The sequence below is a fragment of the Ailuropoda melanoleuca genome, chromosome 13 (genome assembly GCF_002007445.2).
Source record: "Ailuropoda melanoleuca isolate Jingjing chromosome 13, ASM200744v2, whole genome shotgun sequence".
In the NCBI taxonomy this organism is placed as follows: Eukaryota; Metazoa; Chordata; class Mammalia; order Carnivora; family Ursidae; genus Ailuropoda; species Ailuropoda melanoleuca.
Window position 1 is genome coordinate 40658828 of NC_048230.1, and position 23533 is coordinate 40682360.

At 48.9% G+C, this 23533-nt stretch overlaps 1 protein-coding gene across 2 annotated transcripts in view; it reads right to left on the reverse strand.

The window, feature by feature from the left end:
* Positions 1–21859, reverse strand: part of UBE2O (ubiquitin conjugating enzyme E2 O) — a 52978-nt gene extending 31119 nt beyond the window's left edge. For both annotated transcript variants that reach the window (XM_034641626.1, XM_034641625.1), the window contains exon 1: positions 21416–21859. In XM_034641626.1, the coding sequence (XP_034497517.1) occupies positions 21416–21814 (399 nt within the window). In that variant the 5' untranslated portion in view covers positions 21815–21859. The remainder of the gene's footprint in view (positions 1–21415) is intronic.
* Positions 21860–23533: the final 1674 nt, after the last annotated feature.

Consider the following 23533-nt stretch of genomic DNA (forward strand, 5'->3'; position numbering starts at 1 on the left):
GTATGTGCACCAATGTCGGTTTCCTGGTTCTGATACTGTCTGTGGCTGGGTAAGATATAACCTCAAGGGAAACTGGATGAAGGGTGCAAGGGACATCTCTGTACGTTTTTGTAACTTCCAGTGAATGACGCTAACTATCCCAAGCTAAAAAGTGAAAATAAAAAAAGTTGCATCAATAGTAAGATGATGGAAGCTTTGCAAACACAAGCAAGGCTTTGGATTGGTAAGGATCACATTAGCTGGCATAGAATATAGCTTTTGTTCTGAGGGACTGCCAAACCCTACCAAACAGCAGGTCTGTCTCTGATGCTTCATTTTTCTCCAGAGAGGAATCCTCCAATCCCACGCCTCAGGCCTGGTTTCAGCACTCAGGGAGCAGGTGGGGAACTCAGCTGAGACTTCCCCTTTCAGTGTACAGACTTTCCTGGAGCTGTTTCATCTCAGGGTCATGCTGCCCTTTGCTACGTCTGCCCTATCTCGATCCATAGTCTCTCTGGTTCAACGGCTCCAGAGCATAAAGCTCTGCTGGCTCAGGCGGGGTCCGTACAGGTGCAGAGGTGAACCTTTCCGTGACTCCCTCTGTCTTTGGGCCTGAACCTCACTTGTGCCTGGGGCGACATCAGGTGCTTCCAATCCCTGAGACGTTCTGCAGGGCTGCTCCTTTGTTTCCACAGGCACCAACGTATCAGCTTCCTCTGCTCTGCTCAGTCTTTGTTCACCCTCCATCTTCTAAAACTTGAAATCTTTGTCTACGGTCTTCCCTCCCATTCTCTGTCCTCACAGGTTTACACAGTTAAAAAATTCATTTTCTGGGGCGCCCGGTCGGCTCAGTCAGTACAGCATGAGACCCCTGATCTCAGGGTTGTGAGTTCAAGCCCCATGCTGGGTGCAGAGATAACCTAAGTAAAAAACTAAAAAAAAAAAAAAAATTTCATTTACTGTCATTTAAAAGGGTTTCTGGAGGAAGTGGAAATAAATTAATGTGATCAATCTACCATGTTGACCTAAAGGATGTCAACCAGAGACCTTTAACCTTAAATTTGCAAAATACTTACCTACAACTATGGGACATACTTGAAGATGGAAAGATGATAAGGTAACAAAAACAAGAAATCACAAATTCAAAAAATAAAAATCTGGAGCGCCTGGGTGGCTCAGTCAGTTAAGCATCTGACTCTTTGATTTTGGCTTAGGTCGTGATCTCAAGCCCCGTGATGGGCTCCGTGCTCAGCACAGTCTGCTTGAGATTCTCCTTCTCCCTGCCTCCACTGGGGTACAGACTCTCTCTCAAACAAATAAAAAATAATAAAAAGATTAGAAATCCTTAGTTCCAACATTCATCTACTTAATTTAGAGACCAGTTCATCTTTGAGGGGCCCTCCCAGTACTGCTATTCTAAAATGCAAAATGGTGGGGTGGGCAAAGAAACCACAACTCCATCAGAAACCCCCCTGCCACCTGAAGGGGCCACCCATGGCACAGACACGTGGCTTTCTGTTACAAATGTCCAAGAAACTTTAAACTGCACAGATTGCTGGGATTCAACCACAACAGGTAGACCTGATCCAGGGCAAAGCTGGGCTCTGGGTGGAAGAGACTCACTGTCTGTCAGTGTCATGCGACAGGCATGGGGAATCAACACTTCACACGCTTAAAAAATTAAATTAGATTCTTAAATGCTAAACTAAAAACAATCACTGAGAAAGTCACAAAACATAAATAGCAGCACATGTGCCCCTCAGCAGACAGCCACCCTGCCGGAGGACAGAGGATCTGTGAAGTGCCAGGAGCCAAGACGCACCGGCCTCCGTTACCAGGTGCCGTCTGCCACACACATGGCACCTGCTCGTGCGCCTCGGCACAGCCGGGTCTCAGACCTGCCACACAGCCACAGAAACGACTCGGTTACCAAAGCACACTCATGCCGAGCAAGGGGCATTCCATCACCTGCCGCACAAAAGAGAGCCGAAGGGGAGACTGGCTGGCCCAGGCCCTGCCTCTGTGAGACTTCGGCTGTGACTGGCATTCTATGCACAGTTCACGTGACTGGTAAACGTCCAAAAGCTTGCCCCACTGCCGAGCAAGCCCAATTTAGCAGCCCCTTTCTTATTCTTGGGGACGGGGAGCCCCACATGTCAAACAATTAAAACTTAGTTCTAGAAAGATCTAGAATTAAGAGCCCTTTCAGTTTATAAGAATCTCAAATCCTCTAGAGTATATTTAAATAGGAAAGGCAGTTAGAGCTCAGTGTAACTCAAGACGCCTGGCAGAGACCCCAGTGACACAGAGAGCACCTCCCACAGCAAGTGGCCCACCTGCCCGACTCTGAAGGACAGAGAGAAGACCCAAAGGCACGCTCTACTATGCAAGCCAACAGATAAGCCAATTAAAGAGTGGCAGATGATCTCTGGAACTGACATTTCTCCAGAGCAGATTTACAAACGGCTACTAACAGCGTGAAAAGACTCTCAAGGTCATCAGTCATAGGGAAACGCCCACCACACACAGGGCTACCCCACTCCCCACCCACCAGGACGGCTGTGATGCAGACCTCGGAGCAAGTGTGGTTGGCGATGAGGAGCAACTGGAAGCCTCACACGCCGCAGTCGCGCACAAGTTTCAACAGCGAGCCACCGCGCGGCCCAGCAATTCCACTCCCGGGCATAATACGCAGGAGCACCGAAAATATACCCCCCACAAACCTGTACAGAAATGCTCGCAGCAACATGATTCAAATTAGTCTCACGTGGAAACAACCCATGTGCCCATCCACTGATCAACACAAGCGGCCGATCCACACAGTGGCTGCCACAGAGAGGAGTGACGGGCAGATCACACCACAAGCCAATGGAAACCCGAAACATGCTCGTCGACGGGGGCCAGACACAAAAGGCCGCATATTACATGTTTCCATCTGACATATATAGAGTTGGCAAACCCACAAAGACAAAAACCCAAACACACCAACACGGAACGTGGCCACCGGGGGCTGGAAAGTGGGGGGAATTCAGTGCGACGGCCAACGGGTAGAGGCTGTCCTTCATGGGTGAAGACGATGAAAATGTTCTAATTTTGCATAGTGATGGGTGTGCAAACCTCTGAATATACTAAAAGCTATTTGAACTGTTTAATTTAAAAGGCTGAATTTTATGGTATGTAAATTATATCCCAAAAAAGCTGGTGTTGTGTATGTGTGTGTTTTTTTCAGGGAAGCCTAAGATTAAGCTGCAATTAGCGACTGGGCCTGGTTCCGCGGCCTTGAGCAGAACGTTCTTGAGTATGTCTCCTGCCTCGCAGTGTAAATCCTCTGTATCCTCTGTATTACAGATTTTACTTTTTAAGTCATCAAATACCAGAACCTGTCTCAACAGTAACTAAATCATCATAGAATTAGCCTCAGCGCTGCTAACCCCGTCTACTTCTACTCCTAGAAATCAGATGGTTGTCCTTCTGTGAACTTTTCCTTCCTAAGTCCGAGTGTCTTTGTCCATTTGTGGCTTCCATCAACCTTAACCTGAACCGCTCAGCCTCCTGGGGCCTCGGTTCCCGGACTATAAAATAAGGAGTCAAATCAAACCCTCCCTTCTCGTAACAGCACTGTGGGTCCAGACACACCCTCAAACCGAGTATACAGCCAATGCCAATCATCTCGGGGCTCCACCCGAGACCCCGCCTTCACTGGGCACCTGATAACTGGAAACTCCCGCATCCTCTGATTCTCACAGCACAGGAGAGGAGAGCCTGAGGTGCCAGGGTCTACAGGACAGACGGAGAGGATGGAGACCCCAACGTACCTCAGGCATTGCTGGACAGGACAGTCATCGTCCCACTGTGACTGTGTCATCTGAGAAATGCCATAGTGGAGCCACGTGAAAGAGACGGAGATTATGAGGACCCTGCAGAGGGCCCTCTTAGAGGCTGACCGCTGCAACTGTCATCCGATGTCTGAGCCACCCCTGCCCCCCTGGCTTACTGACCATGCCCTGGCCCAGCCCTCTGTTGGGGGAACACAGGCCTGGGCTAAGGCACCAACAGACCGGCCTGCAGTCCTGTGGAGCCCAGGGACACCCCAGCCACAAGAATGGCCTGTTTCTTGGCAACAGCAGAGTTCAGCCAGAAAAACACCTAGTCAGCTGACCTAAGTTCTGGTCCTCCAGATGCTGCCTACTAGCTGGGACTCTTGCCTCAGTCACCAAAAAACTCACCATCATGCTGGGAAAATAGGCATTCTAAGATGGAAGTGTAAATGGGTACTACTCTGAGGGATGACAGTTTGGTAAAATGAATCCAAAGTCTTAAGAGTGTATTCCTATCCCCTGACCAGTAATTCTCTTTTAGGAATTTATCCTGAGAAACCTAAAGAATGTAGACAAAGATATAAAAAAGCATCCAGTATAGATGGTAGTTTCATTATTTAAAGCTATGAAAATCTGGAAGCATTTTAGCTAGTCAAAAGAGGAGACTGGTTGAAGAAACTTGGGTTTATCCATCTGATGGAATTAAGGGCATTCATCAAAAAGCATGCTACCAAAGGGGCACCTGGGTGGTGCAGTCGGCTAAGTGTCTGACTCTTGATTTCAGCTCAGGTCATAGTCTTGGGGTCTAGTCCCGAATATGGCTCTGTGGGGAGTCTGTTCCCCTCCTTCTTGCCCCCCCCACTCTCTCAAATGAATAAATCTTTTTTTTTTTTTTAAAGATTTTATTTATTGGACAGAGATAGACAGCCAGCAAGAGAGGGAACACAAGCAGGGGGAGTGGGAGAGGAAGAAGCAGGCTCAGAGCGGAGGAGCCTGATGTGGGGCTCGATCCCGGAACGCCGGGATCACGCCCTGAGCCGAAGGCAGACGCTTAACCGCTGTGCCACCCAGGCGCCCCAATGAATAAATAAATCTTAAAAAAAAAGAACAAAAAAACCCAAGACCCTCTCTCCCTCTCTGTCCCACCCCCACCCCCTCTAAAATAAATAAATAAATCTTAAGCGGAAAAAAAAAGCATGCTACCAAAATGTTTTTTTGAAATAGGGTGAAAATGCTATGGCACAGAAATACCTTCACCTATGAACATCTAACTTATGAACATCATAGACAGGACCAAAGGCATGTTCCAGAAAAAGGGCAGTCATATCTGGCCTTTCTAACACACTAGGTCTGTGCGTTTCACAAATGTTACACCTGAGAGGCGCGAAGGCAGTAGCACCAAAACTGCTATTAAGGGAAGCCATTTGATTACGGAGTCCCCCAAGGTACAGACAAGTACAATCAAGAGCGGGCACAGAGAACACGACGAACACGTCGACAGTACCCGGGTGAGCTGATCAACAGCAGAAAGGACCCCAAGGGCTGAGCAAGTCTCTGCAAGATGACAGCAGTGCTGCCTCGGCGGGACAGAGACAAAGCCAGGCTGCAAAGGCCTGAACCCCACGTCTCCTGCGGCTTCAGCAGAAGGCTCAGAATAAAGACCCTGGTGCCGAAGCAAGGGCAAGGGGCAAACGAGTTGTTGGTGGTGCTCTCTCTCTCTTTTTAAAAATTTATTTATTTATTTGAGAGAGAGAGAGAGAGAAAGAGAGAGCGAGTGTGCATGAGCAGGGGGGAGAGGAAGAGAGAGAGGGAGACAGAATCTCAAGCAGACTCCCTGCTCAGCGTGGGACCTGATATGGGGCTCGATCTCACAACTGAGCTGAAACCAAGAGTTGGATGCTCAACCGACTGAGCCACCCAGGCGCCCCTGGTATTTTCTGTTTTCAAAATACAATCCAAGAATGATTCTTTAGGTCTGAGCCCTTGAGCATCAGCATAACATCAAAGTGAGGGAAAATGACAAGTAGCCCTGAGGAGTTTCAGGGAACACCTGCAGAGGTTGTCAAGGATGGGTCACACCTGCACAGCAACAGATCAGATAACCTGCAATCAGAGGGGAAAAACCCAACAACTATAAATCTAAGACAAATAAGAGAATAATCCCAACAATTTTCCTTCAGTGTCAGATCATCAGGGACTGAACAGGCCCCTGAGCCTGAAGACTTTCCCTACTTCCCTGACCGTGGGGCCCCACACTCCCACACTCTGCCTTTACCTGTCCACCTGCTGCTCCGGCTGCTAGCCGCCATCCCTCTAGTCTGAGTACTATTCATGGTTACGGATCGCTTCCGACTGCCTCATTTTAGAAAGCATCTTGCTTGACCTCTACTCTCTGGAATCCAAAGCTGTTAACAAAATTCTTCAGAAAGATAACTCTTAGGGCAGAGAACGAACTGAGGATTAGATAAAGTGAGAGATCAATTAGAAGGGTTTTTTCCAACATTCAAAAGGCAATTATGCGAAATGCAATGTAGTATAGTGACTTGGATGCCAAAACAGAAAAAGGACTTCGGTGGAGAACTAATCTGGATAAAAGTGCGCAGTACAGTTTATAGAGTAAAACCAATGGGAATTTCTTACTTTTGACAAACATACTGTGTTACTTAAGATGCTAACATTAGAGGGAGCTGGGGCGCCTGGGGGGGCTCAGTCAGTTAAGCATCTGCCTTCGGCTCAGGTCATATCTGTCATATCTCTGGGTCCTGAGATCGAGCCCCATGTGGGGCTCCCTGCTCAGCGGGGACCCTGCTTCTCCCTCTTCCTCTTCTCATGCTCTGTCTCTCTCAAATAAATAAAATCTTTATTTAAATAAAACCCCACAACATTAGAGGAAGGTGGTAAAGGGAATACTAGGATCTCTGCAACTTTTCTGTAAATCTGAAAGTGTTCATTTTAAAAATGCAATTATGAGGGCATGAAATAGGACAACAATAAGAATAAAAGAAAGACGGGGGACAGACTGAACACACATTTCTGAGGCAAGCACCTCTCTTCCTACGGACGATTCCAAGCATCTAAGACACTGTGCTTCCAAAACTGACTCTCCCTCCCATTTCTCTGTCCACACTGCTACTGGCAGGACTATCACCTGGGCATGCACTCCAGAAACCTGAGTCTCTGCCCAGCTTCCCGCCCCCACTCCCTGTACGTCAGGAGACCACTTGTCCACAGTGACCATTGGCTACTTTCCTAAAGGTTATTGTTTAATGGGGACAGAGCTTCAGTTTGGAAAGATGAAAAGCTTCTGCAGATGGACGGTGGGGATGGCTGCACAACAGCGTGAGTGTGCTTCATGCCACTGAACTGCACACTTGAAAATGGTAAATTTTATTATGTATATTTTACTACAATAAAAACCAAACATAATGGCTCCCTAACTCCTTCCTGATCACCCGAGAGCCCTGGGCGTGCTGACACCCACTGCTCCAGCCATTTTGATGTTATACCTGCTTTCCCTCCGCTCCCCAAATGCCCCTCATGGCTTGTGCCCGCCACCCTGCCTGAGAAGCCTTCTGCAACCCCCCCCCCATCCCACTGCTCTAACTCCAAGTGCCATTACTGCTCTGATTCAATAGTTCTAACTGTACTTGGGAGTGAGGTCCTGGGGTCAAACTAAGCATCATCAAAATTACCCTTAAAACGCCCCTCAAAGCTATCACTAAGTCCAACACACCAGTTTTCCCTCTGGCATTGGAAAAGGTCGCTGCTTTGTCCACCGAATACTGGATGGAGTTGTTGATTCACATGTAGGGGCCTTTTTCTTTTTTTTTTTAAGATTATTTATTTGAGAGGGAGAGCGAGAGAGATCACAGAGGAAGAGAGAGAAGCAGACTTGCTGCTGAGCAGGGAGCCCAACATGGGGCTCAATCCCAGGACCCCAAGATCATGAACTGAGCCGAAGGCAGTCGCCTAACCAAATGAGCCACCCAGGCGCCGCACATAGGGGTCATTTTGTATGAAAACACAGCACTTTCAACACTCTTGCGCCGTGTGTGGGGGTGTGTGTGTGTGGTGTCACGCAAATTACACGAAAGATATATCACAAAAGATATAACTTGCCTGCACTGAAAAAGCATCCTAACTGCCCCAGGCTTTCCAGCTCCCCCACCTCCTCCTTCGTCTGAACTGCTGCCAGATTATGCACTGCAGACTTTGAAGTAGAAACGTGGAAAAACAACAACACAAACCCAAACTCCCGAGGCTGTCATCCAAAGACCTTTACGGCACAGAACCAGTGTGATGCGAAGTCTCCAAGGGCCAGCAGACCACGTGGCTATGGGAGCGGCTGCCTGGGTTTCACCCAGACTCTTCACTTAGGACGTGACCTTGGGCAGCCTCATCCGTAAGACACATAAAATAGTAACACCTACTCCACAGGGTTCGCCCAGAGAGGCCTAAAGAGCCCGCCCACATGAAGTGCTTATGACATGCCAAGAGCACAGCGGGGCACAAGCAAGGATGTCGCTGACACCGCGATCAGGTCCAGGCCCGCTAAGTGGTCCCCTCACTCGCCCGCCTTCTCCTCGTGCCCTAACGCCAGCTCAGCAGCCCTCGACGCGTGGTCCAGGGATGCTGAGAGCCTTTCAGGAGGTCCAAAGTCAAACGTTTCCACAGGCCTACTGGATGGTATTTGCCTTTCCCGCTCTCATCCTCTCCGGTCTCCCCCGGAACGTCCCAGAGGCTGCCCGGTGTAATGCTGTCATTGCTCTGAGGGCAACAGTGAGTGCTTATTCTTGGGTTTTAAGTTTTGTTTCAATTTCTTACCTGTAAATATTGATACGGATAAATAAAAGCTCATCGGGATCTTTGATAATGTGTAAGTGTAAAGGAGTTCTAAGGCCTAAGTGAACGATTTCTCCCAAATGTCACGCAAGCGTCCTGCATCTGGCTTCGCTCCTGTTCACCTTCCCGCTCAGGACACCCTTCCGTCCCGCCACTGCTGTTCCCCACTCTTCTCACCTTTCAAGGCCTAGCTCAAAAGCTGCCTGCATGAAAGCTTTTCCTACTTCTCTCCCACCAACCCCCCTCAGAAACGCGGTCTGTGCCCTTCAGATGGGACTCAGCTCTTCCTGCCTCAAGAGTACCCCATTCGCCCATAAAACAGGGGTCCCCGGGCACCAGCTCTGGGCCAGGCTCTGTTCAGGCATGCAGAGCAGTGCACAGTTTGCTCTGCCCTCTTACCTTCTGGTCAGGGAAACGGTGAACAAGTAAATGAAGCAATCAGATCTCAAATAATGCTAGATACTCTGAAGAAAATAAAGCTGAGCGAGGGATTGGAGGGAGGGTTTCCTCTCCCACCAGACTAGGTTTCTGAAGCAGCGCTAGCTAATACATGAGCCACTACAGAAAGAAGACTGCAAATATTTCATTAGTAATTTTTAGGGGCACCTGGCTGGCTCACTTGGTAGAGCGTGTGACTCTTGATCTCGGGGTCGTAAGTTCGAGCCCCACGTTGGGCATGGAGCCTACTTAAAAAATAAATAAAACAAAATAAATAAAATCTTTAAAACATAACAGTAATTTTTACACTGATTACATGTAGATATGCCATCTTGGATGTAATGGGTCGAGTACAACTTATTGAATGTAACCTCATCCGTTTCTATTTACTTTTTCCAATGTGGCTCCTGTCAAGTTTAAAATTACAGATGTGGTTCACATTCTATTTCCATTGGGCAGGACTCTTCTAGAGCAGAATATGGCAAACTATGGCCTGCAGGCCAAATCCAGCCTGCTGCCTGTTTTAAATAAGATTTTACTGGAACACAGCCATGACCGTTCGCTCACTTATTGTCTCTGAATGTTTTCATGCTACAATGGCAGAGCTGGCTGGTTGTGAAGGAGACAGTATAGCGTGCTAAGCCTAAAATATTTACTATCTGGCCCTTTACAGAAAGAATGCTGGCCCCTGATCTAGGGTGCAGGGCCTGTGTGCGGGTGCTCTCTGGAGGCCACAGCACCCTGCCGGGGGCAGTGGGCGGCTGTGCAGCCTGAGGAGAGAGCCCATGCTCCGGCAGCACAGACACCCAGGCTCTGCCCCCTCGTTGGCCGTGTGGCTTTGGGCGAGTTACAGGCATTCTCCAGGTTGTACGCTCTCCCCCTCTAAAATGCGGACACTGGCCGCTCTAGGGAAGAAGATGATAATGCAAAGCGTGTGTTACACTGCCTGGCACACAGCAGGAACCCACTGATACTGGGCGGATAAAAAAGAGCAAATTTCAATTATTTTCCTCTTGGACTAGTTGCACTATACTCAGAACAACTCTCATATTTTCATCCTAAGAAATGAAATCCAATGAAACTCTCGGCAGCAGCTGTGTATTAATATTGGTCAGTAGGCAATGGGGCGGGGGGGGGGAAGCAGGTCTTTAACAGGAACACTACGATCTTAAAGCACTACCTGGTTAGTAGGGGCACTCAACGTCCCTTCCGTCATGTCGCCCCCACTTCTGATAAATTTCTGGCATTAACACTGCTACCAGAAGACTAAGGCAGAGGGGAGACAAAACCTCAAACCAGTTATACCCAATAAAATTTGGGCGGGGGCACACACAAACAGAACCTACTGACATTAACTGGGTTTTTGAAGGACCTGTAGGTCAGTCCCAGCCAGCAGAACCAGCATCCCAGGGAACAGTGAGACATGCAGATTCTCAGGCCCATCCCAGCCTGTTTCAGAAGCCTGCATTAGCAAGAGCCCCAGGTTAGGCCACACACACTAGCCTTTCAAAGTGCTGGTCTAGATTCCATGTATCTGTGCTCTCCCCACCCTCCCGCCACCGCTGGTGAGCAGTGTCAAATCGATGGTGCCCAATTCCTTTGCAGTAACAGGCCAGGCATTAGCACACCGACTCCAGGCTGTGGTAGGCAGGGCGCACCCCAGAGCGCTGAGGCAGGCAGAGCGCAAAGCCTAAACCGCGTACCCGGTTACTGTGCCGCTGGGGCGGCATTCTGTCTCCAGCAGAGGAGCCTCCCACTAAACACTCAACCATCTCCATTCACGAACTCACACGCGTGAATGCAGGTCTGGCGAGTGTTTTCAGCTGGGTTGTGAGAGCGGCTCCTCGTGACAGCCTCGAGAGATGGGCATTATCCCCATTTTATAAGCTGAGAAACTGAGGCTCAGAGAGGGTGGGTCTTGAAGTTACTATGGACGCTAGAACTTGGACAGCTTCTAAATGTGAAACTGGTGCTTCTTCCAGATCATTCGGCGCTTGCACCGGGGACTTGAAGGAAACCCAGAATGGCACCAACCAGGGAGACTTTTCTCTGGCTTCACAAGACACAGCCTTCGTTCTCATCCCAGCCCAGGCTCCTGGGGAGCCTGCGAGCCAGTAGTGTCTCAATTTTTGCTAGGTTTTAGCCGCCGACACAGCTGCATTTCGGCCACAGTGGACACCGGCTCTGGCTAGCTTTATCCTCGCCTACTGGGCTCCTACTCTGCCTGGGAGCTTCGTGACGGAAGTTGCTGAAACCGTCAACACAACGTGGTGTACTTGGATTAATCTGCTCTTACTAGTGTCGGGACACCCACGTGTCTCAGTCCTGGAGCAATTATTCATAGTGCTCTCAAAAGAGCCCAGCTTGGACAATAAATTACATGGTCAACTTACCTACTATCCTAAGGGGAAGTGTCAGCTGGCCAGGTGACCACACAGCTCCAGCACAGACCACGGAGTGTCTGGGAAAAGGCTAAGAATACTCTTTGTAGGTGATGGGAAGGATCTGGTCATTAACTCAAATGCTTCCCATGAAACTACACGTGAGCCATTCAGAATATAAGCTTTCACCGAATATAAGCAGTCACTGTCCTGGTTTCTCAAGAAGCTTCCAAGCCAGGGAGAGAGAACTCAAGTGTGTCATGGAAGTGCCGTGGGGCATTAGAGGCAGAGAAGGGCACAAGTGAACGGGGAAAGCAGACGAGATGCAGTCTCGTCTGAAAGGGCAGGAGACTGAGTGTGAAACGAGGGTGAAGAGCCTTGAGTGACAAGCTAGGCACGTCAGGAGGCTGGGTCCTGACACAATCCAAGCAGTCTTCTGGAAGGTCAGCCTGTAGTGCCGCGTGCTGGGCTGAAGGAGGGTCTAGAGGCAGGGAGACCAGGCGAGATCAGTCCATGCACGAGACCATCAGAGAATGAGCCCGTGTTGCAGAACGGAAATGCAGAGGATGCAAGAGGCAATTCGAACAAAGATTTGATGACAAATTAGAATGCGAGCCGGACGCCAAAGGCGCAGGCAACAAAGGAACAGACAAACTGGACTCATGAACATTATAAAACATTATAATGCACTAAAAGACACTATCAACCGAGTGAAAAGGCAACCCAAAGATGAGAGAAAATGTCTGCAAATCATATATCTGATAAGGGATTAATATCCAGAATTAGAGAGAGCTCCTAGAACTCAACAACAAAAAAACCCCAAACAACCCCATTTAAAAATGGGCAAAGGACTTAAATAAACATTTCTCCAAAGAAGGTATTTAAATGACCAAGAAGCACATGAAAAGATGCCCAACATCACACATCATTAGGTAAACGCAAATCAAAACTACAGTGAAATACGACCTCACCCCCATTAGGATGACTACTATAAAAAAATCAGAAAATCACCAACGTCAGCTAGAACGTGGAGAAACCGGGATCCTTGTGCACTGCTGGTGGGAATGGCACGTGGTGCAGCTGCTGTGGAAAACACGATGGCAGTTCTTCAAAAAGAAGTAAAAATAAAATTACCATATGATCCAGCAATTCCACTTCTGGGGATGTACCCAAGAGAACTGGAAGTAGGATCTCGAAGAGATACTTGGACACCCATGTTCACAAGCTGCATTTTTCACGACAGCTGAAATGGGAGAGCACCCCACGTGTCTGCTGATGGATGGATGGATACGCCAAAAGCGGCAGACAGAACGGAATCTCATCCGGCCTTTCAAACGGAGGAAATTCTGACCTGTACTACAAGGCAGATGAACCTTAAGGATATTATACTAAATGAAATAATATGTCACGTCAGAAAGTAGAACAGTGGTGGCCAGGGGCTGGCGTGGGGGGAAACGGGGCGTTCTTGTTTAGCGGGTATCAAGGCTCGGTTTTACACGACGACAAGAAGTCTGGAGGCAGAGGATGGTGATGGCTGCATATTATGAACGTATTAATACCACTGAACCGCACATTTACATGAGAATGGGGGACCAAGAAGGTACATTTAAGATGATCCCAAATATTCTGAATTTTAGAAGATGCCAGCTGAAGTATTTAGAGGTGTCTGCCATCGCGTCTGCTTCTCCCTTACCAAACGGCTCAGGAAAAAGTGTACTTACACATGTTCACAGGTACAGGTAAAGCACAGATGACAGAATGTTAACTGCTGACTCATGATGGTTGGTAATCAGTACTCACTGGCCTAGTCTTTCAACTTCTCTGCATGCTTGAAGATTTCTCATAATCAAAAGTTGGAAAAAGGACTTTTTTTACAAATGCCACAGACCTGGGGGTGAGAAGGGCAGTTACACTCACGAGACTTTACAGCCACAACGTCTGTAGTTCTAGATGACAGGAGGGAGCTGTCAGGTAAGGGGCGGGGAACGTGGTGCAGGTGTGGAAGCCACAGGAAGGTGGGGACCAGCTGCAACACGCGGGTGAACAAGAGCACTGAAGAAACGACAGGAGGGCGGTGAGGGGAATGAGAACACAATATGGGAAGAAGTCTCACAGAGAGAAGAGGAAAAAGACAAAAAGGCTAAAGAGAAAAATTCAATACCGTCTGGTACAAGGAAGAAACTGAAGAAAGTTTCCAGTACAAGGGCAGGACTGACCCCAATCAACAAGGCTGAAGGACCCAGAGGACAAGGACTAGAGAAACGTCGGTAAATGCAGTAACCGGGAATCCACTAGTCCTCTGTGACCTTCAGGAGAGCCGTTGGCACCCAGTGGTGAGAGAAGCCAGGGAGACGAGAAGGGGCTTGTGAGTCATGAGGAAATGGAGCAGACACCCCTTGCGACCGGCAGTGCTGGGGTGCCCCCAAAGCATGCTGGGCGTAGGGAGAGAGGCTCTTTCTTCTTTGGCTTGAAGATGATATCATCAACCTTCAGGGCCCTCAAACTCCCTTAAGTAATTAAGCAGAGCAGACAAATAAGGGGATGCTTTCAGCACGGAGTACGTCTGCTCCTGTGCTCCTGGAAGCCACACAAGACACAGATGTGTGTCTGCTCCTTCCCGCCTGCACCTGCGAGGGCCAGCAAGTCGTCCTGCGAACACACCAGTCACGACAGCGTCACCGACCATCACCACAGCAGCAGCTCCCACAAAAAAGATCAACACTGAAACAAGGTGGAAGAGCCTCACCAGAGCTGCTGGGTGTGAAAGCCCAGCTCTCCCGCGCAGGACGCAAATGAACACCACTTTAGGGCGGCAGGAGATCGCTCCTGCTAGCTGCAGGCTTCCATTTTATTACTGGATAGGACTGACGACTTCTTCTTTCCTCCTTTTTCTTTCTTTCTTTCTTTCTTTTTCTTTCTCTTTCTTTCTTTCTTCCTTTCTTTCTTTCTTTCAGCACTTCTCAGTATCTTAAATTTAAAAATTTTTAAATTGCCATAGCTAGAATGAATTGTCACCAGATACAGCTCCACTATTGATTTAAACCTAAAGTGATCTAGTGTCTTATTTCTTTGACCTACCTACAAAAAATTAAATGTTTCATTCTCAAAATATACTAAGCCCTGGACCAAACAGTCAACCAGATTTAACCCCAAAAGGCCATTTATCCCAGTACACATTGCCTAGCTGAATACTTCTGAACAGCGTATCATTTGCCTTAATGTTTACTTTATTTTTTTAAAAGGTATTTATTTGAGAGAGAACATGCATAGTGCATGAATGGGCTGAGGGGCAGAGGGAGAGGGAGACTCTCCACCAGACAGGGAGCCCCAACGGACAGGGACACGGGGCTGGATCCCAAGACCCTGGGATCGTGACCTGAGCCTAAGGCAGATGCCTAACCGACTGAGCCACCCAGGTGCCCCTGCCTTAGTGTTTAAATTGAAAACATGCTTTTCACCATCCTGCTTCAGAAGAACACAGTATATCTGTGGGCAAAACTGACCAAAGGATTCATTCAACACGGTCAGCCCTGGGTTGAAGGACAGGTCATCCTCAACCTCAGAGCAAAACAAGGGCAAATAACCTTGGGGTAGACAAATTCAGAGGGCTAGCCATTAACATGATTCAATTTTATTCTGAACTACAAAAATTTCCAGGAAATGTTTTCTCCTCCCTGTCTGTAACCACACATATGTCAGGTGGTTCCTAACACAGCCCCCTGAGGCCGGCAGAAATGTCAGAGACAGAAGCAATTCTGCATGTGCGCCCTGCTCACTAGAGCCGCAAGCATCGGCTACGCAACAGCCTCGAGAGCGCGACCTTCTCAGCTCGGTGCCGGCCACTGCCCAGGCGGGGCCTTGGAAGGAGCTACGGTTTTTAAACACCAAAATCCTCGTAAATATAAGTGAGAGCAACTTGTAAATGAAAAGGCACATTTCCCTCTTTTGATTATCCATTTCAATCAGCACCCTCCCACCCCCATGCAGAAGCAGGCTAAGCTCTGGGCAGGGAAACGGAACAGGAGCACAGACCACATCCTCCCAGTTAAAACCACAGGATGGCTCTTAAAAGAGATCACCCCAAATCCAACTCTGAGGGGACCACCAGGGGCAGCTGACACCAATCCTGGGCCCAGCACTGTTGTGATGGTGATTCGGGTCACACACCATAACCGCACCCCTTCGTGAAGTACTGGCCCCACAGAGGTTCCACTGGACTCCATGAGGCCCTTGGGTAAAACAGTAAAAAAGCAAAATTTGTCTAGATGGAACGGGAAAATAAAAAAAAAAGGAAAAGGAAAAGCAGGAATAACAATGAAGTGGGGATGGGGAGGGTGCAAAAGGACCTTTAATGTCCTAAAATAAAAACAAGGTGGAGAGCACAGTCAAGTTCAGAGCAACTGAAGGGGAAGGAACTGAGTGGCACTCCGCCTCTCTCCAAGGAGTCCTCCTGAACCTGTCTCATGACTCAGCATTCCCAGCGGGAGTGTGACAACAGCAGCGAGAGGGGACAGGGCTTTGGGGGCAGGAGGTGAAGTTGGATTTCCTAACACTGACCATTTCTAAGACAACAGAGAAATGCCAGTTCCTCGGGCTTTTGGTCGGGGTGGAGAGGGGGAATAAACCAGTGTTGGAATTGAATCACACAGAGACTGGTTTCATTCAACATCTAAGGGGCACTCACAGGTTCTCTCGATAAAAAATGTGCTTTTTGGCAATGATTTTGAGAATGACTGCGGGGTCAGGGAATAAAAGATGCAGAACAGAAGCCCACGGCCAAGTGTCAAGCTAGTGTCTCTCCCATTCTGCTCCCCAGCGTGATCTCCCTGCCCTTCCACCCATCCCAACACCCTGCTCCTTCCTCTCTCCTTACCTGTGGTTACAGCCTCTCCACGAAGACTTTCCAGTGTTTAAAGACTGGATGATGAATGCCAACCACAGGGTCTGTGACTCATGTTTAATCAGGGTGCCTGATACAGTAACGATCTATGAATTCTGAACTTAAACATTCTCAGGTGACAGCAAACTACATTTACCTCAATTTGTAGTCAGGTTCCTCCGCTTATTAGCAGTGTGACATCGGACAAGTTATTTGACCTCCTTGCCCCTCAGTCTCCTCTGAAACACACGGGTAATAATAGCACCTAATCCGCAGGGCTGTTGGGAGCACTGAGTAATACACATACAGCACTCAGTGCCCGGCACGTAGTAACATGTCTGTCCTTACTATTAGTTTAAAATACAAAAGCAGTACTCTACCATCCTCGTCATTTATTCTCTTGGGAATTTAAAAAGATGTTCTTCCAAATGCTGGAAAATATACACACACAAACACATATGTTTTCATTCCACGTGCCCCCCCCCCCGCCGAGGTTAGCTGACTTTGGCAGGTGTTTATTTTTTTATTTTTTAAGATTTTATTTATTTATTTGACAGAGACAGCCAGCGAGAGAGGGAACACAAGCAGGGGGAGTGGGAGAGGGAGAAGCAGGCTCCTAGCGGAGGAGCCTGATGTGGGGCTCGATCCCAGAACGCCGGGATCACGCCCTGAGCCGAAGGCAGACGCGTAACGACTGCGCCACCCAGGCGCCCCTGGCAGGTGTTACTTTACACGTGCACAAAGTAACAGAGGAGGGAAGTTCGTGAGTATTTCTAGGACAGGCTCAGTAAGAAGTCCTATGTACAACCCACCAGGTCATGAGCAACAACGTGATCGATTAGCAGGAATTCCTCCACCACTGAGACAAACCCCTCTGGGGCACCTTTGGCCTCTGCAGGCGCAGCACTCCGTGACACATAGAAGCCATCTCCTGAAGGGACGGGGCTGGCTCTGTCTGACGGACACCAGGATGGGGGCTGCTCATAGCCAAGTGGCCACCCCACCCAGCCATGGTTCTGGTTCAGGCTCGTTTCAGGGGCTAGAAAAGACAGAGCTTGTCTTTTACTGCAGAGAGAAGTAAGGCAGTGACTAGGCCAAGGTCATTCAGAGTAGGTGACGGCTGGGAAGAGCACCCAGGGGTTTTGACTTCCAATCACAGGACACAAACACACATCCCTCACCTGGTGAAAGTGCCCTTGAGCAAAGTGGCAAGTCAGACAGAGATGCCATCAAAGCACTGGGTGCCAGGAGTTAGAAGGGGAGAACCAAAGGACAAAGAATAAAATCACAGAACAGCTGTGTGAGTCTGCAAGCGCTGTGATCCTATCTGAATAAAATGCAATTAGATGCACTCAGTCCTGCATCTTGGTTAACCTTACATAACTTCTTCCTATTACATCACTAAGAACAATTGCTTTTAATGGGTCCAGCACCTGGACAAGCGAAGCAAGCAACCTTCACATGCCATGATGCTACATCGAAACAGGTTTCCCCAGGGAAATGGTGGTCTGAGTAAAAGCCAATTCCTAAGGGACCTGTCATGAGGGATGCCACACACACAGAGCCTTAGAAAAGCAGAGTGATCACAGACACAGCTTTAACTTAGAGACATTAAATCTCAAAGCAGGAGGCTCTGGATGCTGTGGCAACTTGAAGCAGAAGACAGTGCACAAGAGATGGGAAAACTAAAGCATAAACAGGAAGCCCCCAAACTTGGACTGAGAGACAGCAGTCTGTTCTCTTCCTAACAGGGGCCATTCTGTCCAACCATGACAGGGGGAGACCGGAAGGACCGACCACATCTAGCCAGCGCTCAAGAACGCAAAGACACTGTCGGCATTTGGCTTTACTCCAAAATGTTACTCAAGGATGGCCACTGATGGGGAAGGGGCAAGTCACACAGAAGACCTGTGGCCAAATGGGAAAGTTGCAAGTGGGTAAATTAGCTACCACGCTGAAGGGGACAGGAGGTTGAGGAAAGGAAGGAGCACAAGGTACGTGCTTGTTTAAAGTCCTAAAGAAGTTTAACTTTGCCTGCTGGAAGCCTCAGGAACTGGACCATAAATTCTGCAGTTTCAAGGAGGAGCTACTTATTTTCTTTCTTTTTCTTTTTTTAAAGATTTTATTTATTTATTTGACAGAGAGAGGGAGAGAGCACAAGCAGAGGGAGCAGCATGGGGAGAAGCAGACTCCCCGCTGAGCAGGGAGCCTGATGTGAGGCTTGATCCCAGGATCCTGGGATCATGACCTGAGCCGAAGGCAGACGCTTAACTGACTGAGCCCCCCAGGCGGCGCCCCTACTTATTTTATTTCTGTTGATAATTTTCAATGAAGTGGCCAGGAGGGGGTAGACCTTGTGGGCCAGTCTCTTCATCTCTATGAATTTGTTCATTAAAAACTTAAAAGACTAATATTAAGCCCTTACTCATTGCCCAACAAATTAACCTGAAAACTACAAAAATATTCCACAGCCTACTAAACACTCCACACTAAAAGAGCACTATTAAAAAAAATTCCAATAGGTGGCAGCTTTAAAAAGAAGTATGTTTCTCAATCCTGTCACCACAGTATTCTATCAGTAACTGAGTTCTCAAATCTCATAACCAAATTAGCGATGAAGCAGGAATCAGAACCTAAATGCTCAGCCTTGGTCTAATGGTCTTTTCTTCATAGCACACCATCACCTCCACAGATTTATAAGGGGTGAGAGATGAGAAGAAAAAAAAATCTTCCCACCACTTCCTAAACTGCAAGGTCCCACCCAGCACCCTGGTCGGGGTCATCTGTGCCTAGGGTTCATGGTGACCTACAGCTGCCTACCAGGTACACACCCCCAAACGAACCTACTCTGAATTCCTAAACGAAGAACTGGGTCTTGCCAGCCACAAATGGACACTACACGCCACCACTTCCTAGAGTTCCTATGCCCCTTAGCTTCTGCTAAGCTCCGAAGCTACAGACACTCCAGTGGCAAAGAAACACCACCACTGGAGCCACAATGGATTTCAACAAATTCGAAGCAAATCACAAGAGAGCGGCTTCAAAATATATCCAAGCTGGTGCCTTAAAATTTTTTTAAAAATTTTTAAAAAGACTTTATTTATTTATTTGACACAGAGAGCACCAGTAGGCAGAGTGGCAGGCAGAGGGAGAAAGCAGGCTCCCCACCGAGCAGAGAGCCCCAGGCAGGGCTCGATCCCAGGACCCTGGGACCAGGACCTGAGCCGAAGGCAGAGGCTTCACCGACTGAGCCACGCAGGCGCCCCAAAATTATTTTCTATTTAATTCCTAGATAGGTATTTTAAGTCAAACTTGGTATAATTACACACGGCGGGAGGACGCAGACAGAACATAATTGTAAATAAAGTTAACCACCAAAGTCAAGATGAACAGGAACAACCACTGATAAACATGGCAGCTCCAGGCAGTGGAGCTTGGCCTGCCCGCCGAGTCCCAGGGCAGGAGGCCATGACACAGTGAAACGAGCTGCATTCCAAAGTCACCAACCTCTGGAGAAGATGCTTGGGGGAAAACATTTTTCAAAAACCCACAGAAAGACATTATCAACCATTCGTTAGTTAAGACAATGCAGAAACACTGTATAAAGAGCAAAACTCTTCTCTTTCCGACGTACCACCACCGGTGGTCATTTTTAACAAACATTCCACTATATAAAGTACAATTTTCCACATACTTCTGCACAATTTTCTTCCCGAGTCAGAGCAGCTAATGCCCAATTTGCATTTCTCTGAGGGGAAGCCAGGGGTTCCGTATGGTGATTTCTGTGTCTGTGAATGCGTGCACACTGGCAAGGAGAAAGACCCTGCTGGTATCAAGTCACTTCTGCCATTAGGAAGTGGATCACAGGCTCTTCCTGGGAGTGGGGCCTTTTCCCCTGCCAGAGCTGTTACCACAGACCCCCTTTGTAGGGAGGCAAGAAGCCCTATTCCTCTGTGGCCTTTGTCTCCCAGTGTGTGAGAAACCCAGATTAATTTCTCAAGTGCCCTCCCCTGAAATCAGACCTGTCAACAGCCGAGGCCTGATCCCTGCTTAGAAATGTTTTCTTGAAGGGAAGAAGGAGGAGGAGAAGATGAAGAAGGGTGAAAGATACAGGGGTGTGTGCGTGTGTGTGAATCACTGATAGGAATTCACACTCAGGAAAACAAGACAGGAGAAGAAACCACCAAAGCAACCTTGGTTCAAGGTTTCAGGTTTAAGATGATAAACCCCTTTGTCTGTAAAACTGCCAATATTCACCAGCCTCACCCCAATACCATAAGGGAGTCTGATGTTTGCTTGACAGCCTCAGGTCAGGAAAAAAACCTTCAGTTTCCAAATGGGTGGCTCTTCTCCATCCATGGTTCCATAGTTGTTGTTTTTTTTCCAGAAGTCCAACTGCACTTGGGAATCATCAATCCCAGTCGCAGCTGCCACATCCCCCCCACCCCGTACTATTAATATCACGGCCCTGATTATTAATGATTTCACTCACAAAGTTTCCCGCAGCAATTAAAACGAGGCAACAAGGTAAAGGAAAGGGGAGGGGGTTGGGTTTCTTTACCCATAATAACGCATTCTGTCATCTAGGGAACTTCTTGGGTTTTTATGCCGCCTAAGATGTTCGCCTCTATCTTTGTTTTGGAACGCCCACAACCCTTCCCCGCACGGACCCGGCACGGCCTTGCTTTCTGGATGTACAATGCAGCATGTAGCTCCTCGGGGGTCAGCAAAACGCCGCACTGGTGTAATGCCGGGTGTGCCTCAGAGCCTGAGGAGTTCCCCACTGTAGTGGGTCCACGAACAGAATCTTGAGGCCGACACCACAGCGCCGCAAGGCTTGGAAGTCCCTTCGCGTGGGGAAGCCCGGCGCCCGGTGGCCCGGGGCTGGTGCAATGACTTTGCACCGGAGCGTCCCCTCCGCGGAGGCTCGTCCTCCCGCCTCGGCCCACTGCAGTTGCACCATTCCGGCCAGCGCCTCGCGCGCCTCCCCTCCCCGGCCTAGGGCTCCTGCAGTAACTCCGTCCCTGCGTCGGCCGTCGGCCCCCGGCCCCCGCCCCGGCCCCGGCCCGCCGCCGCACCTTGGTCTCCTTCACGTGCTGCTTGACGCCCTCCGGGTACCACTGGACGCGCACGTAGCCGCGGCGCAGCGGGCTGGCCCGGCCCTCCTCGTGGCCCGCGCCCCCCGCCTCGGAGCAGCCCGAGCTCCCGCGGCCCTCCTCCTCGCCCTCCGAGTCCGAGTCCTCGCCGTGGATGAGGCGCACCAGCCCGAAGTGCACCGAGCCGCGGTAACGGCCCGACACCAGGTCGTGAGAGAACAGCAGCCGCTGCGAGCCGGCTTCGGGGCCGGAGTCCGAGGACGGCCCGGAGGCCGAGTCCGGGGCGGGCGCCGGGGCGGGGGCCGCGTCCGGGGTCGGGGCCGTGTCTGGGGCCTGGGCGGGAGCCGGAGCTGCGGGTGCGGGCGCTGCGGGATCCGCCATAACTGCTCTGCGCGAGTCTCGGGCGGCGGCGGTGCTGGCGGTGNAAAGGGGAGTGGCCGAGGTGGGGTGGAGGATGGCCGGCAGACTGTCAACAACATTTAATGAGCCTCCTTGGCGTCTCCAGCCTAGTCCTACGCGCTGGGAGGGGTAAGAGCAAGATGCCGCCCCTGTCCTCTAGGTGTTTACAACCTAGTTGGAGAGACAAAACATATACATATTAAAGAGCTAAAAAGCAACTCCGAGGCAGCTTGTAAGCAACACTATAAAAGATAGAGCATATCTAGAGTGTATTATATTAGGAAATTACATGCAAAGCTTGGAAGGTCATGACCCCTCAGGGACGGGTCAAGGGGTTGGTGAAGGAGGTCCAGAGAAAGATCAGAAAGATAAGCAAGCATTAGTGGCCTCTATGGTTTGGCTTTAAAACCATCTAGAGGGGCTCAAATCTCCATGAGGCTTAGTAGACATGGTGCGAGGTGGGACGGTGAGGTAGTTAGGAGTGGGAGCCATGGATTCCAATTCTTGTTGCTGTATCTTATAAAGGTAGGTAAGCTGATAAACTTCTTTTCACCTTAATTTTCTCATCAGTAAAATAGGGGTGATAATACCATATAAGTCTCATTGGGCAATTGGGAGGATTGATGGAGACAGAACAGTGCCTGACATACAGTTCCCTCCATAAAGCTTAACCATTAGCATAATATTTCAACCCTCCCTTCCTAGACTAAAAGTCTAGACAGACAGAACTGTTATACTTACAGTTTGCTCCATATTGCCATTTTAAAATATAAAAAGTAATTATACTAGCGTGTCCCTTAAGTTCCAAAAGATTTAGATAACATTCTCAGAGGACAGTTTCATAATGGGTTGTAGGGAGGAAATTACGAATACTCAGGCTATGGCCCTAACCTTTCTCAGTCAAAATCATTTTTTTCCACATCTTTCTGCAAGACCATCAAAGATAGATTGGTAAGATGGTTCCATATTACAGTATTTGGGTTCTTTTAAAAGGGCAGGATCCCTGTTCTTTGAGTAGTTTACAGACTGCCAAGGCTACAAAACTACACTCCCAGAAAAGTCATAAGAACATACATGAAGCACAGAAGGCAGCCTGAGTATATAATGTGTCCTGAGCCAAGCACTTCGAGAATATTGATGAAATGTTAGGGTCGGGGTGGTTGTCAATGGACCCAGACCTTAGAAAACTCACATACTAAGGTCTCGAAAAAACTGTGTCTAAATGTGCTGAGGGGCAATTAGGATACTCTTTCGGGGCAAAGCTGGGCTCACAAACCACAGCCTTTCCATCCCAGACCAATGTGCAGAGTGGCCATCCAGAATCACTGCTGGGGGGGACTCCATTCCCCACTCCCGCCCCCATAAAGACCTGGCAGGCTTAACAGCAATAATGTAGTAGCTTCAGTTCCACCTACCATGCCCCTTTAGCCCTGTCTCCTTAGTGTCCTGATAACCTAACATTTATTGAGCACCTATTATTGACCAGGTGCTGTGCCAGACACATTCACATATATTATCTTGTTCTCAAAATTGTGGATATAGGTGTGCGGTTTTTTGTTTGTTTTTTGTTCTTTGTCTTGTTTTTTAAGCAAGCTCTAGGCCCTACCGGGCTTGAACTCATGACCCCATGATCAGGAGTTACAGGCTACACCAACTGAGCCAGCCAGGCGCCCCTGTTACAGGTGTACGTAACCCCGTTCT